This window comes from Stigmatopora argus, chromosome 4, assembly GCF_051989625.1.
Source record: "Stigmatopora argus isolate UIUO_Sarg chromosome 4, RoL_Sarg_1.0, whole genome shotgun sequence".
Lineage (NCBI taxonomy): Eukaryota > Metazoa > Chordata > Actinopteri > Syngnathiformes > Syngnathidae > Stigmatopora > Stigmatopora argus.
This window is the reverse complement of record NC_135390.1, coordinates 22,691,708-22,709,887: the sequence shown is the minus strand read 5'-3', so window position 1 is coordinate 22,709,887 and position 18,180 is coordinate 22,691,708. Positions and strand designations below refer to the sequence as shown.

General features: G+C 44.3%; 1 protein-coding gene across 1 annotated transcript; it reads right to left on the bottom strand.

Annotated features, from left to right (window-relative positions):
• Positions 1 to 242: 242 nt before the first annotated feature.
• On the bottom strand, positions 243 to 17,823 carry pik3r4 (phosphoinositide-3-kinase, regulatory subunit 4). Its single transcript, XM_077597652.1, has 20 exons — positions 17,671 to 17,823; positions 15,476 to 16,198; positions 14,840 to 14,973; positions 14,554 to 14,761; positions 13,235 to 13,615; positions 13,021 to 13,158; positions 11,381 to 11,602; positions 11,118 to 11,291; positions 10,500 to 10,645; positions 9,711 to 9,914; positions 9,390 to 9,594; positions 9,225 to 9,325; positions 7,147 to 7,375; positions 6,745 to 7,075; positions 5,377 to 5,588; positions 3,670 to 3,801; positions 3,397 to 3,497; positions 2,085 to 2,173; positions 1,678 to 1,798; positions 243 to 1,031 (listed from the first exon to the last, which is right to left on the bottom strand). Exons 2-20 carry the CDS (start codon positions 16,191 to 16,193, stop codon positions 819 to 821), a joined length of 4,059 nt encoding a protein of 1,352 aa, XP_077453778.1. The 5' UTR covers positions 16,194 to 16,198; positions 17,671 to 17,823; the 3' UTR covers positions 243 to 818.
• Positions 17,824 to 18,180: the final 357 nt, after the last annotated feature.

Sequence of the window (18,180 nt, the reverse complement as noted above, 5' to 3'; positions counted from 1 at the left end):
TAGAAACGATGCGTTACGGCAGGGGTCGGGAACCTTTTTGACGGAGAGAGACACAAACAATTCATATTTTCCAATGTTATTCCTGTTATTCCTAACCAAACCAAACGACATAGTATAGTAAGCCTTTTTCATTTAAAAAAAACGACATAGTATAGTAAGGCTTTTTTCTTTAAAAAACGACATAGTATAGTAAGGCTTTTTTTGTTAAAAAAACGACATAGTCGAGTAAGGCTTTTTTCCACAAAAAACGACATAGTATAGTAAGGCTTTTTTCTTAAAAAACGACAGTATAGTAAGGCATTTTTCTAAAAAAAATAACGACATAGTATAGTAAGGCTTTTTTTCTTAAGTGGGAAAAAAACTGAATATTTTTTTAAAGATTCTTATGCTGTTGCTAATCAATGAGAGGATGCATTCCAGAAGAGTCTACTGCAAAAAAGAAGATTAAAGCCGTTCTAGATGTAATATCTCCGTTCTGTCACCAGCAATGTCCATATTTTAGCTTACAGGTTAGCAAAGAGCCAGATGCACCCATCAAAAGAGCCACATGTGGCTCCCGAGCCATAGGTTCCCTACCCCTGATCTGTGCTAAAAGAGGGAAATGCCACATCATTATTTAGAAGTCATGTTTGCCCCAAAAAGAAAGAAAATAGCGAGCATTTGGATGATGATGCGGGCATTTATTGGCTGGTGCGACCAAGCTCATTGAAACAAATATGTACAAGATGGGTATTTTGGGGAGAAAGTGGGCGGAGCTAAGCCGGACCACGGGTTTTGGTTTTGAGGGGGGGGGCGAGAGAGTTTGATATTTTTTTTCCTCACTTCCACACTTTGATGACGCCGTCCCTGGACGACGTGACGATGAAACCCTGCGTGGTCTGGAAGGTGGCCACGTCCGTGATGATGTCGTGATGTCCCACGCTAAGCGAGTCGGGCCCACGCCGCGGCGAGTCCTCGCCTCCCCCGCTGCCGTTGCCGCCACCGCCGCCGCAGCCGCCGCCACTGCCGCTTTTCTGTTTGCTGTGAATCTCCTGAAGTGGTGAAAAGAAATACAGTGGTACATCGAGATACGAGCTTAATCCGTTCCGGGCGGGACTGAGCTCGTATGACGAGATTCTCGTCACTCAAGCGGAAGTTTCCCATTGAAATGAATGGGAAACTAATGAATTGGTTCCAAGCCTCGGAAAAAACACCCAAAACAGGATATTGGATTGGAAAAAATGTTTGATTTCTTCTCATTCGCCATCTATTAACAAAGTAACACATAACTAGTGGTTTAATAGTAAGAATGTGTTTAATAGGAGTAAAATTAGACGCATTTTGCGCACACAACACCGCCCATTTTTAGTTGTATTAAACACATTTGATTACTATTAAAACACTAGTTATGTGTTACTTTGTTAATAGATGGCGAATGAGAAGAAATCAAACATTTTTCCAAAGCAATATCCTGTTTTTGGTGTTTTTTCAGAGGGTTGGAACCAATTCATTTGTTTTCCGTTCATTTCAATGGGAAAGGTCCGTTGGAGTGACCAAAAGCTCGTCATACAATCTCAGTCCCGGAACGGATTAAGATGGTATGTCAAGGTACCGCTCGCTGTAAATAAGCTCCAAAATGAAGAATACATTGAAAAATGCAGGTAAAAAGTTGAAAAATTGTAGAAATGACTGGCTGACCTGCACCACTTCAGTACCCTCGATGATCTTGCGGCTATACAGGACGGACGGGCAGTGCAGGGCGTCGTTGGCGCCGCCCGCCACCATGTACGACCTCTCCGGGTACGCCAAGTCCCAGAATCTGCCGCCACAAAAATTCAAACATTCAATCCAGTTCCTTTCCGCCTCACACCACTGAATGTTTTTTCTCCGCTCGTAATGGAACCAGGCGCTTTTTTTTATTTTTTATTTTTTATTTTTTTTTTTGTTGTTTTTGATGTTTTTTTGTTGTTTTTGATGTGGGTTTTTTTTGTTTTTGTTTTTGTGTTTTTTGTTTGGTTTTTTGTTTTGTTGTTGTTTTTTTGTGTGTTTTTTTTTTTTTTTTTCGTTTTTTTTATTTTATTTTTTTTTTTTTGTGTGAATCCCACCTGATCCTCATGTCGGAGCCGGCGGTGAGCAGCAGAGGATTGCCGTCCGCCGGGCTGCAGTAGAGGCCGTGCACGCTGTGAGGCGACGGCTAAGCAAAAGGCAAACAAAAAAACACAATCAAAAAAAGAAACTACAATTTTTCATTTCATTTCAACAAACACTTTTGAATTGGTTTGTCTAACATTGGATTTTACAGCCAGAAAAAAAATTCAGCAGAAAAATGAGCTCGCCAAAATTTCAGTCCCCCAAAAACTAAATTGTAAAAAAAATCTGTCGCGGAAAATTCAGTGATTAAACATCCCAGAACGGAAGTTTTGGTTGTGAAAATTCGATGAATTAAAAAAAAAAACGAATCCGCTGCAACAGATTTTGGGCTTTAAAATTCAGTTGAAAAAAGAATTTGGTGGAAAAAAACTCAAGACGCAAAATTTTCCATTTCAATAAAAACTATGAAGCAGGAACGAAAATGCTGTGTCCCAAAAAACGTTTACGAAAAATGAGGTGGCAAAATTTCCACTGCAAAAATCCCAGTTTAATACTGGTTACTGAATATTTGGCCATAGAGCAAGGGTGTCACACTCGTCCCTTTAACGTCAACTTTAGTTCACGTGAGCCGGACCATTTTGGATATAATATTTAGATTTGTTTATTTTTATAAATGGATTAAAAGAACTGGATTAAAAGTCCTGAATATTCCGTTTTTTATAGATCTAAAACAATGTTTAATTGCTTTTTTTTAAATATATTTTTAGATTTTACAAAATAATTTTCAAACTAAAACCACAGAAAAAATGGATAAAAATGACAATTATTGATTTAAAAGGGGAAAAATCAGCTTTTTTTGTATTATAAATGGATTAAAAGAACTGGATTAAAAATCCTGAATATTCCGTTTTTTTATAGATCGAAAACAATGTTTCTGGGTGTGATGACAAGTAGGCTTTTTTGTTGTTGATAATGACGACAGGGCCTATGTCCGATTATTATTATTATTATTAAGCTTTTTTGATATACTTTTAGATTTTACAAAATGATTTTTGAACTAAAAACACCAAAAAAAATGGATTAAAAAATGACAATGATTGATTTAAAAAGGGGGAAAATCAGGAAATTTAATATACATCTATACTTTTCATTTGAATTTGATCCTAAAACAGAAAGTTGCCACTCACCATTGACTTTCCCAGGCCACACAAAATGATGCGGCGGGCCAGATTTGGCCCCCGGGCCGCCACTTTGACACATGTGCCATAGACAGTCTAATATTTGATTTAAATCGTTTTTTATCGGGGCAAACAAGTGGTGAGTTACCTGCGACTCGGAGAGCGGCGGCGCCGAACTGGCCCACAGCGTGAACTTGCGATCTCCCGTCTCCATGTCCCACATGGACACCTCGTTGTTACCTTGGACGGCTGCAGGGGAGAGAGGGAGAGAGAGAGAGAGAGAGAGAGCGAGAGAGAGAGAGAGAGAGAGAGAGAGCGAGAGAGAGAGAGAGAGAGAGAGAGAGAGAGACGGCCTTTAAAACGGGGGGTGGGCGGGGCCAAGCCGGCCACGCCGGCCACGCCGACGTCATCGTCATCTCACCGGCGATGACGGACGACTGGTAGAGAGGGTGCATGAGCAGGCGTCGCACTCGCGAGCGAGCCGGGTGGACGTGGTTGGAGATGGGCAGCTGGAAGCGCATGTCCCAGCAGGCCATGGTGCCGGCGCTCGTGCCTAAAAGTGCATTTTTCCATCAAAAACGGGGAATTTATTTGTTTTAAATTGGTGACTGATTGATTTTATTGTATTTTTTTTGCAAGATGGCGCCGTCACGCGGAAGCCAGTGGCAGTAGCTCTGTCCATTCTTACGTTTTTCGTGTTTTACAGCCCTTCTATCTTTTTTTTAAATTACATTTACAGTGGTACCTGGTCATACGACCGCTCGTCATACAAAATTCTCGTCTTACGGCGGAAATTTCGATCGGATAATTCGCCCGTCATGCGATCAAAATTTCGTGATGCGACCAAGCCAGGTCTTTTTTTGCATATCTTTCGTGTATAACAATATTTACGAGCACGGAACGATTAATTCAGACGAGTTTCTCCTACGACCAGGAAACGCACAACGCGCATGCGCGGACAAAAAGAGGGCTTTCTGGGTCATGAAGTATATTGTAATGGCAACCTTTCTCAGAATAAAACTTCATTAGCCACAATCAATACATGGGTAAGCTCAACTATTGTATTTCCTGTTATTCTTTCTAAGGAAAGAAGCTCCCGCCATCGTTCTTTAAAGACTATTTCTCGTTGCTAAGTGGTCGTTGTGCGTTATCCTATTGTGAGGAGGACATTTGTGTGCATCATTTTGGGAATATTTTCAAGGGAATACGTAGTACAACAGCAAACAGTCCATCGATAGCAAACGTGAGGGAGGGTGGAGGCGTGGCAAAGCGCTAACCCGGCCAGAACCAAGGTAACAAAAGATTACAACAAAATTAGAATTCTGTTTGGTGTAAAGTTACATTAAACGTATGTTTGAGTGTCTGTATATATTAATCCAAGTTCATTTAAATTTGTTTGTTCCGTTTACGAGTGCGTTGTCGCGGGAAAAAAACGGAAAAAAAAACCACGCCACCTCTGTGCGTCTCTGTCTCCCGTCGGCGAAATCTGCCCAATTTGAGTTCGATTAAACACATTTTATTACTATTAAACCACTAGTTATGTGTTACTTTGTTAATAGATGGCAAATTAGAAGAAATCAAACATTTTTTCCAATCCAATATCCTGTTTTTGGTCTTTTTTCAGAGGGCTGGAACCAATTCATTTGTTTTCCATTCATTTCAATGGAAAACTTCCGCTCGAGTTACGAGAATCTCGTCATACGAGCTCAGTTCCGGAACGGAGGATTAAGCTGGTATCTCGAGGTACCACTGTACAACCTATTCTCTACCTGGGTCCCAGTCTGCAGAAGTTCCCCATCTTGTGGAAGACTGCCTGTTTTGGTCCAACTTTACAACGTCTTTTTGAGTCCGTATCCGTTTTTTAGCTACCGCAACCAAGATGGCGCCGTTCAAGTGGCAGCCGGTGGCGGTAGCTCCGTCGTCCACTCTTGCTCGTTTTGCGTTTTTGCTTCTTTTCTGTCTTAATGATTTGATTTGGTGATTCTTAATGATCCCATTGACTTTGATTTGCTTTGTACTTTGTGCTTTTACTTTGTTGTTCTGTCTAATCCCCCTCTTGCTACTGCCACAATGACATTTGCCGAATACGGGATGAATAAAGTTATCCAATCCAATCCAATCCGATTACCCAGACAGAGCCAGCACTGGTGCACGTCCACGCCAAAGGAGGTGATGAGCCCCAGTCGCAGGTCGTGGCGCAGCGTCCAGGCGTCGGCGTCGCAGCGGAGGTCCCAGCCCACCAGCGTGCCGTTGACCGTGGCGTACGCCAGCACCGATTGGGCGCCCGAGTTGAAATGCTGCAGGTCCACCGCGCAGCCGTCCTCTCGCAGGTTCAGAGACCTGCGGTGCGGATTCAAAAATATTACATTAAATACCATTTTAAAAAGCCTTCCGGCCAATCCCGTAAGGCATAGGTGTCAAAGTGGCGGCCCGGGGGCCAAATCTGGCCCGCCGCATCATTTTGTGCGGCCCGGGAAAGTCAATGCTGAGTGCCGACTTTCTGTTTGAGGATCAAATTCAAATGAAGAGTATAGATGGATATGACATTTCCTGATTTTCCCCCTTTTAAATCAATCGTTGTCATTTTTTCATCCATTTTTTCTGTTTTTAGTTCAAAAATCTTTTTGTAAAATCTAAAAATATATTTAAAAAAAGCTCAAATAAACATTGTTTTAGATCTAAAATGGTCCGGCCCATGTGAAATCAAGTTGACGTTAAAGGGGCCCGCAAACCAACCCGAGTCTGACACCCTTGCACTAGATAGTGGTCCAGAAATGCCGCAAAACCAACAAGAAATGACCTATAATCAATAGTGACCCATAAATGGCACAAAAGCAACAGGAAGTGACCTAAAATCACTAGATAATGACCCATAAATGCCACAAAACAAACAGCAAATGACCTATAATGTATAGTGACCCATAAATGGCACAAAAGCAACAGGAAGTGACCTAAACTCACTAGATAATGTCCAAGAAATGCCAAAAAACAAACAGGAAGGGACCTAAAAATCACTAGATAGTGGCCCAGAAATGCCACAAAACAAACAGGAAATGACCTATACTCAATAGTGACCCGTTAATGGCACAAAAGCAACAGGAAGAGACCTAAAATCACTAGATAATGACAAAGAAATGCCACAAAACAAACAGGAAATGACCTATAATCTATAGTGACCCATGAATGCCACAAAAGCAACAGGAATTGACCTAAAATCACTAGATAATGACAAAGAAATGCCACAAAAGCAACAGGAAGTGACCTAAACTCACTAGATAATGTCCAAGAAATGCAACAAAAGCAACAGGAAGTGACCTAAACTCACTAGATAATGTCCAAGAAATGCCAAAAAACAAACAGGAAGGGACCTAAAAATCACTAGATGTGGCCCAGAAATGCCACAAAACAAACAGGAAATGACCTATACTCAATAGTGACCCGTTAATGGCACAAAAGCAACAGGAAGTGAGCTAAAATCACGGACGACGGTCCTGACCTGGTCTGGAAGGGTTGGACTTTGGGCGATTTGGGCGGCTTGCCGGCCTCCACGGCCAGCAGCTGAAGGGCGCCGTTGTCGGAGGCCACGGCCAGGTAGTGCGACCCCTGGCAGAAGGCCAGCGTCTTGACGCGGCCGCCCACCCGCGAGTAGGTCAGCACCGACCTGGTGGTGGTGGTCTTGCCCTCCATCTTTTGGCTGTCCCACACTTTGACTGAGCCGTCGTCCGAGGCCGTGGCGAACACGCCGTGCTCGTCCGACACGCGCACGCGGTTCACCGCCGCCTTGTGCTCGTGCAGGTGGGCGACCAGGAGACCCTTGGGGTGCCACCCTGAGGGGAGGAGTCGGGTAAATGAGAGGACGTGGCGCCGGGGCTGGGGCCCGCCGGTACTGCGAGCTTACCCGGCGGCGGCGGGCGACTCTCCCACTCGGCGCTCTCCATCATGTGCTTGGCCATGCGTTCGGCGCTGCACTGGTCGCGTTTCTGCTGGACCAGTTGCTGGAGTTCCACCTTGCAGGTGTTGGCGCGCCGCTGGTAGGCCAGGCCGCCGCTCGCCGAAGACGGCGGGGGCGCCGTCGACGTCGTCGTCGTCGTCGTCGCCGCGCCCTTTCGGGATTGGCCGTCAGGTACCTGGATGGAAACGGCACAGAAAATTGGAAGGCCGGAATTGGAAGCATGCGTGAAGATAATAGTTGTAGAAAAATGATACATATGAAGAAATTAAAGTAAATTATAGGTATGACATAACCCCAATTTAAATGATTTTTTTCTATATTTTCTTCCATTTTTGAATTGTATTCATACATGAATATAAATATATATGCAATAATAATGAGTAATTAAAGAAAATAGTAAATAAAATGCATTCAAAAAATTATGAATAAAATAAATAAATAAACAAATTTTGTGAAAAAAAGTATTCATTTTCTATATTTTCTTCCATTTTTGAATTGTATTCATACATGAATATAAATATATATGCAATAATAATAATAATTAAAGAAAATAGAAAATAAAATGCATTCCGAAAAATAATGAATAAAATAAATAAATAAATAAACTGTAAAAAAAAAAAAAAGTATAAAAAATCTTGATTATGTTTTCAAATGATGAATCCTTATTGGATATTTTTATATTTAAATTATTTTTGAAATTCATTTTCTATATTTTCTTCCATTTTTGAATTGTATTCATACATGAATATAAATATATATGCAATAATAATAATTAAAGAAAATAGAAAATAAAATGCATTCCATAAATAAATGAATAAACAAACTTTGTTAAAAAAAAAAATCAAAATGTATAAAAAAAATCAGAAAATACAAATGGAATACTTAAAGAAGAAAGATTTTCACTGACTGCCATTACATTGGAAAGCTATTCAAATATTGACACTTAATTAAAAAAGAAAAGAGATATCACCATCTATGATGATGTTTTTAAATGATGAATCCTTATTGGATATTTGTACAGACGCTTCCCTACTTACGAACATTCGAGTTACGAACAACGGTACATACGAACATGTCTGCGCATAGGTTTTTCTTTTATTTATTTTTTTATTCCTTTTATTTTTTTTTTTATTTTTTTTTTCCCAAGATGGTGCCGTCACGTGGAAGCCAGTGACAGTAGCTCTGTATATTCTTATGTTTTTTGTGTTTTACAGCCCGTCTATCTTTTTTAAAATTATATTTTAATATTTCTTAATACATTCCTCTTTACTTTGTACTTTATACTTTTTACTTGAATGTTTTTACAACTTTCTTTGTTCTGTGAGCCTGGTTTCTTTCAGCTACTTCTTGTAGTGCTTCTTTCCGCCACTAATACCGACGCCTGGCGCTGTGAGAGCTCAGCTCACCCAGCATCTACCTTCCTCTGCCCAGTTCGTTGCAGTGCGGAAGTGCGTGAACGTATCTCCAGTGCGCAAAGAACATTTTTATCATTAAATATCTCGTGCATCCATTATTCAATAGGGTTGGTGAAAAGCGAAAGGCCTCTAGTGAGGGAGGTGCAATGAAGAGGCAAGCCATTTCATTTGAAATGAGTGCCAATAATAACAAAGCTTGATGCGGGTGAGAAAATGGTGAGCGTTGCACGGGCATACAACTTGAATCGTTCAACGATCGTTCGTTAAATGTTTTTTTCAGTACAAACCAACGCAGGTGACTTCTACAAGCCTTAAACATACAAATGCACTTATATAAACCTTCAATATACTTATATAGGCCTTAAACATAAATTATAATACAAAATATAGCACTGAGCAACTTACGAACAAATTCAACTTATGAACAATCGCTCGGAACGTAACTCGTTCGTAAGTAGGGGAGCGTCTGTATATTCAATGACTCCAAATGGACTGACGTCTAGCACCTTTTCAAAGTTATAAACAAAATCCTCATTGGTGCAAGATGGGGTTTAAATCGGAGATGAAACAAAAATCCATTGAATAGAAAGGGATCAGACCAAGCGTTACCGTAGCGGCGGCGGAGGAGGAGGAGGCGGTGGGCTCCTGGGAGCCGAACATGCTCTTCCACTCCTCGTTCATCACCGAGTCCTGCTTGGCGTGCTTCCTCGCTAAAAGAAGAAGAAAAAAACGCTATAGCAACGATGGCCACCACGGAATGTTCCTTCCGCCCACCTCGCTTGTCGTCCGGCTCTCCCTTGGGCTTGGCCAGGTCCACCTGGCGTCCGGCGATGCCCAGCGAGGCCAGGTCCACCACGCCCGTGTGGGCCGCCTCGCCCGCCGGCGCCGTCGGTTCGCCCGTGCTGGCTTTGGCTTTGTTGGACTTGAGCATGAAGTCTCGCAGCGCCAGCAGCTTGTCCTCCTCCGCCTCCGTCATTCCCTCGACGCCCGCAAAAAAACGCACATTTTTCAACATCATATGGCGAGGGACGTCAACAGGAAGTGACCCAAAACGAGCGGGAAGTAGTCCGCCCCGAAAAATGTTAGGGCGCTCACCTGCGAGAGCAGCTTCTTGAGAAGCTGGGCGACGGCGGGGTCGTCGGGCGGCGGGCACGCCGGGATGGAGCCGGCGCGCTTCCTCTGCCGCAGCAGCAGGTGGCGGAAGAGGCTGCCGATGTCCTTGGAGCGCAGCGCGTAGTCGAAGATGGAGCGACTCAGCGGCTCCTTCAGGACGCTCAGCAGGACCAGCTCCTTGTCCATCTGTTGACAATGGCGGACGGGGTACTCGGACGATTCGCCCAAAGACGTTTGGCCGACGGACGGTTCGCCGAACTGACGTTTCGCCGAAACGGGATTCGCACGCTCGCCCCACCCCCGGATCGTGTGTGTGTGTACATGTTTTCCAACCTCGGCCCGCCGGCCATATACGGCCCGTTACAGGTGACATTCATTTAGGAATAACAAGGGCATGTACTGCCCCCCGCTGGACATATTTCTAATTACAAGTACAATGTGCTGCCAATTTTTTCTATTTTTTATTTTATCCTTGCGTTTAAAGTAGTAGCCATTTGGAGATCACACAGAACAGTACGTGACAGAAGAAATAGAGAAAATAAAGTAGTAGTAACAGTAAGTACTACTGTAATGAAATTGTAAATCCAGAAATCCTACTCCAGAAAACTTACACCAGCATAGAAAACGTTGAGATTAATCTTTGAAGGAAGGTTCTCAGCAAATCATTTTGAATATATATTTCCTAAAATAATGGGAAATGATTTCAAATGAAACTAGAAGTAAAAGTGTTGAAGTTCCATGGCATTTTCAGGTATTGTTCTCTAACCTCACCTGGATGACGGGCTGCGTGACAAAAGGGTTGAGGTGCGGCATCAGCTTGCAGTAGACGTCGGCCACGTTGAGGTGCTGAGCCACCACCGTGATGAAGCCCACGGCGCCGTAGCGGATCCAAAGGTTGGGGTGGCACAAAAAGGGCGCTGGAGACAACCGAGAACACGGCAAATACCTCTGTGACGGGGGGGAAGGAACTTTAAATGCAAACATTCATTTACAAACCAAACGGATCAAATACGTGGCTACGTCTACTTAGCAAATGAATGGCTTTGCTAATTTTGATTTTTCCAAAGTAGAAAAACCTATTTTTACATTGAATTACCGTATTTTGCTGTTTAATATAGAAAAAGTACTGCGCAGTGACTGCTGGGATATGTAGTTCTTTTGTCAATACACCCAATGGATTGTGGCCTGGACATCGGCATCAACACAGCTTTACGAAGCATGGGAGACAGCCTTAGAATAGTTACGCTAGCTACTAGCTGGCTACTATTTGCGAATGGATTGTGGCCGCCCGGACGAACGTATAAAACTCAGCGTTTTCGATGACTCATTTGGACAATTGTTCAATTCGGACACAGAAAATGAGGACTTTGATGGCGGCGGCCATCTTACCGATATCGGCGACAAACTCGTAGATGTGCGGCTTCTGGAGCAGCCCCAGCTGGCACATGCAGGTGAGCGCGTCCAGCGCCTTGTAGATGACAAACTCCTCGGTGTCGCTCAGACCCTGCTGGAGGAGGGGCTTCAAGATGGCCGAGCTCTGCCAGCCCACGTACGCCGCCACGCCTGCCCGCGAGGTGGGAAGGTGAGCCGGGCCAGGTGGGGAACATCGCTGGGGGTTCCGCGCCACCGCCACCGCCGCCGCCGCCGCTCACCCACGATGCTATCGAAGAAGGCGGCGCGCAGGTGCCAGTCGTTCTTGTCGTTGAGGAAGGTGATCATGTGCGAGAGCAGCACGTCGTTGGCCTTCTGCCGGCCGAAGAAGACGCAGAGCCGCGTGATGCCGTTCTCCATCAGCGAGCGTTTCACCACGTTCTCCGAGTCGCTCAGCAGGGTCACCACCTTCTGCTGGACCATCTCGTGGAGTGCCTGCAGTTCTGGCGGGGGGGGTCCGAACAAACGGGGGGGGTTTAGTGCCACCCAAAAAGCATTTTGGTCATTTCAAAAGGACCAAAGTCTAGCTTTGGGCTACCAATAGTCAGAAAGTTTTTGTCCTCGTCTAGTTTTAGTCCACCAATAGTTATGAAGTTTTAGTCTAAGTCTGGTTTTAGGCCACCAATGGTCATAACATTTGAGTCATAGTCGAGTTTTTGTCCACAAATAGTCAAAGTTTGAATCATAGTCTGGTTTTAGTCCAGAAATAGTCATCAAGTTTGAGACAAAGTTTGAGTCATAGTCAAGTTTCCGTACAGAAATAGTCATCAAGTTTGAGTCATAGTCTGGTTTTAGGCCACCAATAGTCATTAAGTTTGAGTCATAGCCCAGTTTTAGTCCACAAATATTCATCAAGTTTGAGTCATAGTCGAGTTTTAGTCCACAAATAGTCAAAGTTTGAGTCATAGTCTGGTTTTAGGCCACCAATAGTCATTACATTTTAGTCATAGTCGAGTTTTAGTCCAGAAATAGTCATCAAGTTTGAGACAAAGTTTGAGTCATAGTCTGGTTTAAGTCCACCAATAGTTATGAACTTTTAGTCCAAGTCTGGTTTTAGGCCACCAATGGTCATAACGTTTGAGTGAGTCGTATCCAGGTTTTAGTCCAGAAATAGTCATCAAGTTTGAGACAAAGTTTGAGTCATAGTCGAGTTTTAGTCCAGAAATATTCATCAAGTTTGAGATAAAGTTTGAGTCACAGTCTGGTTTTAGTTCACAAATATTCATCAAGTTTGAGTCATAGTCTGGTTTTAGACCACCAATAGCCATTAAGATTGAGTCATAGTCGAGTTTTAGGCTACAAATAGTCATTATGTTTTTGTCACTCGAGTTCTAGTCCAGAAATTGTCATCAAGTTTGAGTCATAGTTGAGTTTTAGTCCACAAATATTCATCAAGTTTGACACAAAGTTTGAGTCATAGTCTGGTTTTATGTCACCAATAGTCATTAACTTTGAGTCATAGTTCAGTTTTAGTCCACAAATTTTCATCAAGTTTGAGTCAGTCTGGATTTAGGCCACCAATAGTCATTTCGTTTTAGTCATAGTCCAGAAATGGTCATCAAGTCCGAGTCAAAGTTTGAGTCCAAGTTTGAGTCAGTTTTAGTCCAGAAATATTCATCAAGTTTGAGACAAAGTTTGAGGCATAGTCTGGTTTTAGTCCACAAATGGTCATAGTTAGAGTCTAGTCCTCCAAGTCAAAACGGATAGGTCGTCTAGCAATGTCAGCAAAGGGTTAAAAAGGAAGTGAGCCAAATCCAATAGAAAGTGAGCAAAAATCTACAGGAAATGCCGTAGGAGAGAACAAACGGGGGGTTTAGTCCCCCCCTTTTTGGGTCGGACTCCCGTCGGCGCCGCCGCCCACCTGAGTCGTAGTTGTCGTCCGGGTGGCGCGTCTCCTCCGCTTCCTCGCCGCCGCCGCCGTCCTGATCGGCGCCGGCGTTGCTCTCCTGGACCAACTCCAGGAAGCGCAGGGCGCTCTCGGCCAGGTGCGCCACGTTTTCTGACCCCGCGGCGGAGGAGCGGTCGCCCCGTTAGTCGTTACGTGGCCGTTCATTTTTAGCCGGTAAGGCGCTCACCGGCGTAGGCCAGCCTGACGATGGTGGCGTCGTCCTGCGCCAGGTGGGCCACGCCGGGCAGGATGTACTCCGGGTAGATGTTGACGTCGTTGCGCGGCACCTCCTTGACCAGCGCCAGGACCTTGGCCAGCGTGCGCACGGCCTGGGCGCGCACGCGCGGCGCCGGGTCGTGGCAGAAGTGCAGCAGGTAGGGCGCGATGCGGTCCAGCAGGATGTGCACGCCCAGACGCGGCGCCAGGTGCAGGACCAGCTCCAGCGCCGCCAGCTTGGAGTCGCACGAGTGGAGCGTCTGCAGGCAGGAAGTGATGACGGACGCCAAGACCGTCAGGCCTTGCCGCTCCTTGGCGCCCTGCGAGCCTTCGCCCGCGTCCAGCTCGCCGTCTGCGCGCAAACACACCACGCCATTTAACCAAACGACACACACGGTCGTAGCTGTACTTACGAAATTAACTGGTTTCAAGACTTTTTTGCGAAAATTTTGTAAGTAGAGGTGTACTTTATATGTAAATTCTCTAATTCGTTCCACGGTCCTCACACAACTACCAACTAAACCCTTTAAAATTGGTCCAAGTGTCCCAATTTTTTATGAAATATGTGAGGAATCACACAAAAATGAGAGAAAATTATAAGGAAATGATTTGTTAATGTCTTAAAATAAATAAAGCATATGAAATTGTGCCCGGGGCCACTGGAATATGTTCCTCTGCGGCCGTTGTAGATGTAATACACGTGTTTGTTCGCCAGATGGCGGCAAAAAGGTTCTTTAAAAAGCTGTCTACTTTGTAGTACATTTTAATCGCTTAATAAAGGGAATTCATAATGAAATAATGAAGAAGGAAATGCATTTACTTTTTGGGGATTTCGGATTTTTCGTATCTCGAGTCACTCATTTGCATATAAAAAATTCGTAACCTGAAACTTTTGTACCTAGAGGCATTCGTAAGTAGAGGTATGACTGTGTGTGTGTGAAAATATGTGCCACGTTGCATTTGTACAGTTTTTAATCGCTTTATAAAGGGAATTCAAAATAATATAATGAATACGGAAATTCATTTACTTTTGGGGGGATTTCGTAATCTATTTTGTATCTCGAGTCATTCATTTGCATATAAAAAAAATTTAATCTGAAATGTTCGTACCTAGAGGCATTCGTAAGTAGAGGTATGACTGTGTGTGTGTGTGTGGGTGTGTGTGTATGTATGTATGTATGTATGTATATATATACATATATATATTTTAAATAATTAATAGTGGAAAAAAATCGCAAAGTAGTGAAGTCGCGATAATCGAGGGATTACTGTACATATTGGCGGACCCACCTTTGAGGTTGTGCAGGATGTTGTCCAGGTCCTTTCGGATGACCAGTATCCTCTCGTCGGCCGACTGGAAAGTGTCTTTGGCGAACTGCGCCATGTAAGGCAGCAGAAAGGTGTAGAAGATGTCGGGAAAGGCTTTCCCCCGCTGCCGCTTCAGGTAGTCCTCGGCCGACAGACGCTTCTCCGGTTCCCGTTGAACCATCTGGGCCACCTGAGGGACGCGGCGGGGATGGCGGGCGCCGTTAGCGTCCGGCCGGCGGGGAGTCGAACGGCGGTCGGCCGACCTCACCAACTCGCGGATGCTGCGGTCCTCGATTTTTTCCAGGACTTGCTCCGTCTGGAATAGCCCTTTGCGGTACGCTAGCAGCTGGGACAGATCGAAGAGCGGCACGCCTTCTGTGAAGAGCTCGGCGATCACGCAGCCTGCATGGGGGGGGATCAAAAATCAGGAGTGTATAAGTTTATCTTAAATTTCATTCTTTTTCCCTAAAATGTTCAAACAATAAAAAAAAAATATCGTGCAGATGTCCTTTTGTAGGCGGATGAGTACTCTGGGGTCGTGGGTTCGATCCCAGGTGGGTCCCCAAGTTTGCGTGGGTTTCCTCTGGGTGCTCCGGTTTCCTCCCACATCCAAAAATATCCTGTTTTTGGTGTTTTTTTTCCAGAGAGTTGGAACAAATTAATTTGTTTCCAATTCATTTCAATGGGAAACTTCCGCTCGAGTGACGAGAATCTTGTCATACGAGCTCAGTCCCGGAACGGATTAAGCTCGTATCTCGAGGTACCACTGTATTCTATCTAAAATGGTCCGGCCCACATGAAATCGAATTGACGTTAACGCGGCCCACGAACCAACCCAAGTCTGACACCCTTGAATTAGGGTCTCATTTTGTTCCGAATAGGCCATTTTTTTTTTTCAAGGTACCTGCGGAGAAGATATCCATGGCCTGCTTGAGCTCGCCCCTGCTCCTCTGGTTGCCGCTACTCAGGTCCACCAGCGGCGTGTTCTGGTCGCTCTCGGCGGCGAACATGCTCCCGTCCACGAAGCGCTCGGGCGCGATGTAGCAAGTGCGCCGCCGCGACGTGTCGAAGAAGTAGTTGAAGTCGGCCGGGTTGTCCTCGGGCAGGTAGGTGGGCTTGAAGCTGGCAAAGTCGCTGAGCAGCACCCAGTTCCAGCTGGTCACCATCACGTTCTCCGTCTTGATGTCGCCGTGGCGCACGCCCGCCTTGTGCGCCTGCTCCACCGCCGTCAGGATCTGGAAGGCCAACCAGCGCTTCTCCACTTGGTTGAGGAAGGGTCGCGTGCTGATGCGGTCGTAGAGGTTGTCGCGCACGTACTGGCGGAAGAGGATGGCCGCCTTCTCCGTCAGCGAGGTCTTCTGGAAGGGCAGGCAGTTGTGGCACGAGTGCAGGCGGATCTTCAGCTCCTCCAGTTCCTGCTTGTAGCTGCCCAGGGGCAGCGAGGGGTCCTGGATGGCAAAGACCTTGACCACCAGCGTGCCCTCGCGGTGCTTGGCGCGCGCCACCTTGAAGAAGCGCGTGCTGCCCAGGCTCTTGTCGTACTCGTACTCGTGGATGTCCGAGAAGTAGCTGTCCACCGACAAGATCTGGGACGGGGCGATGCCCGCCAGCTGGTTGCCCATCGCCGCTGCCGGAAGGGGCCCACAACGGACAATTAGCGCGAGGAGACATCACGGATGTCCCGATACAGACGCTCCCCTACTTACGAACATTCAAGTTACGGACAACGGTACATACGAACATGTCTGCAAATTGCGTTTATGTGGAAAAATGTTGGTAAGTTGGATTTTGTATTGCGCGCCTTTTTCCGAGTAGTGCTTCTTTCCGCCGCTAATACCGACGACGCCTGGCGCTGTGAGAGCTCAGCTCACCCAGCATCTAACTTCTTCTGTCCGTTGCAATGCGGAAGTGCGTGAACGTATCTCCAGTGCGCAAAGAACCTTTTTATCATTAAATATCTCGTGCATCCATTATTCAATATGGTTGGTGAAAAGCGAAAGGCTTCTAGTGAGGGTGGTAGTGCAAGGAAGAGGCAAGCCATTTCATTTGAAATGAGTGGCAATAATAACAGAGCTTGATGTGCGTGAGAAAGTGGTGAACGTTGCACGGGCATTGAATCGTTCGACCGTCAGTACCATTTATAAACATAAAGATCGAGCAGCAGGACCCAAATATTGAACCTTGCACAAAGTTTGCAAATCAATTGAATGCCATGCAGTGCTACCGCATCATTTATGATGAAAAAAGAAAACTGCAATCGTCATTAGATAGCTTCTTTCGGCCACTTTCTAGTAAATCTCTCTCTCTAATGTATGTATACAGTACTGTATGTATTCTCTCCATGTTATTAAATGTTTTTTTTTCAGTACAAACCAATGCGTGTTACTTATACAAGCCTTAAACATACAAATGCACTTATATAAACCTTCAATATACTTATATAGGCCTTAAACATAAATTATAATACAAAATATAGCACTGAGCAACTTACGAACAAATTCAACTTATGAACAATCGCTCGGAACCTAACTCGTTCGTAAGTAGGGGAGCGTCTGTATTGACTTTTGGATTCAATCACTTCTTTTGATTGGATGAAGATTGAAAATCCAGTATAAAATACCGGGGAAACGGTGCTTCGCTATCTGGCAACCCTGCTACTGTACATAGCTTTGCTAACTATAGTTGAGCTTCGTCAACATTGTCATTAAGTGACATTAGTTGCAAAAACTAAGAAATCGTAACCAATAACTGCAGGAAAAATTATTAGGGCCTCTTTTGTAGTTACTGATTTGGGAATAAACATAAAAGTCGCACACGGTGAACCTTAATGCGGAAATTAGTAAGCATTATTCGGTGCGCTTCACTACAAAAACCTTAACGAATATTTTTAAACGCGGCTTTCTGGTGACTTCATGTTAGATTTGATAACATTAACTAATCTAACTATTTCTCATGTCGTACTTAGAAGTGATATTAACTCAACCGTAGCATATTCGTATTCGAAGAATCACATGACAAGCCGTTAGCATTTTAGCTATTAGCCAAAAAACCGAAGCGTCTGTGTCAAAAAATAAAAAGGAATGAGTAAAAAGTTGTTACCTGCAGGTGATTAGGCTGCAGTAGTCGCCGTGGGTAAACTGTTTGTGGGGGGCTAGATATTTAATACAATACAAAAAAATACAATGGTTTACATTTACAAACAAATGAGCGAGACGAGAAGCGTTCAGCGACAGCTGTTGTTGTGGTTCCGGCTCAGAGTGAGTCGTCATTCTACTTCCGCTTTGCTATCTATTTCAAATCAAAGATCGCCTATTATAGCGACAAATTCAACACGGAACACGAGACTTATTCAGTCAATACTTTTATTTCCACCAATTCGGGGACAAGATATGAATACAAAAAATCATTGATAAAAGCGTGTCCTGAAAAAGTGTTTGAATGCCGATATATTAAAATTATATTTTACTATTCCTCACGATATTTTTTTCTTGCAGAGTGGTTTATCCTCCCAAAAAAATCCCGCTCTTAAATGGAATACATATTAAAATAAATTAGTAATGTTTTTATTTTTCCTTTATCATTTTAGAATAAGTAAATTTTAATATATTA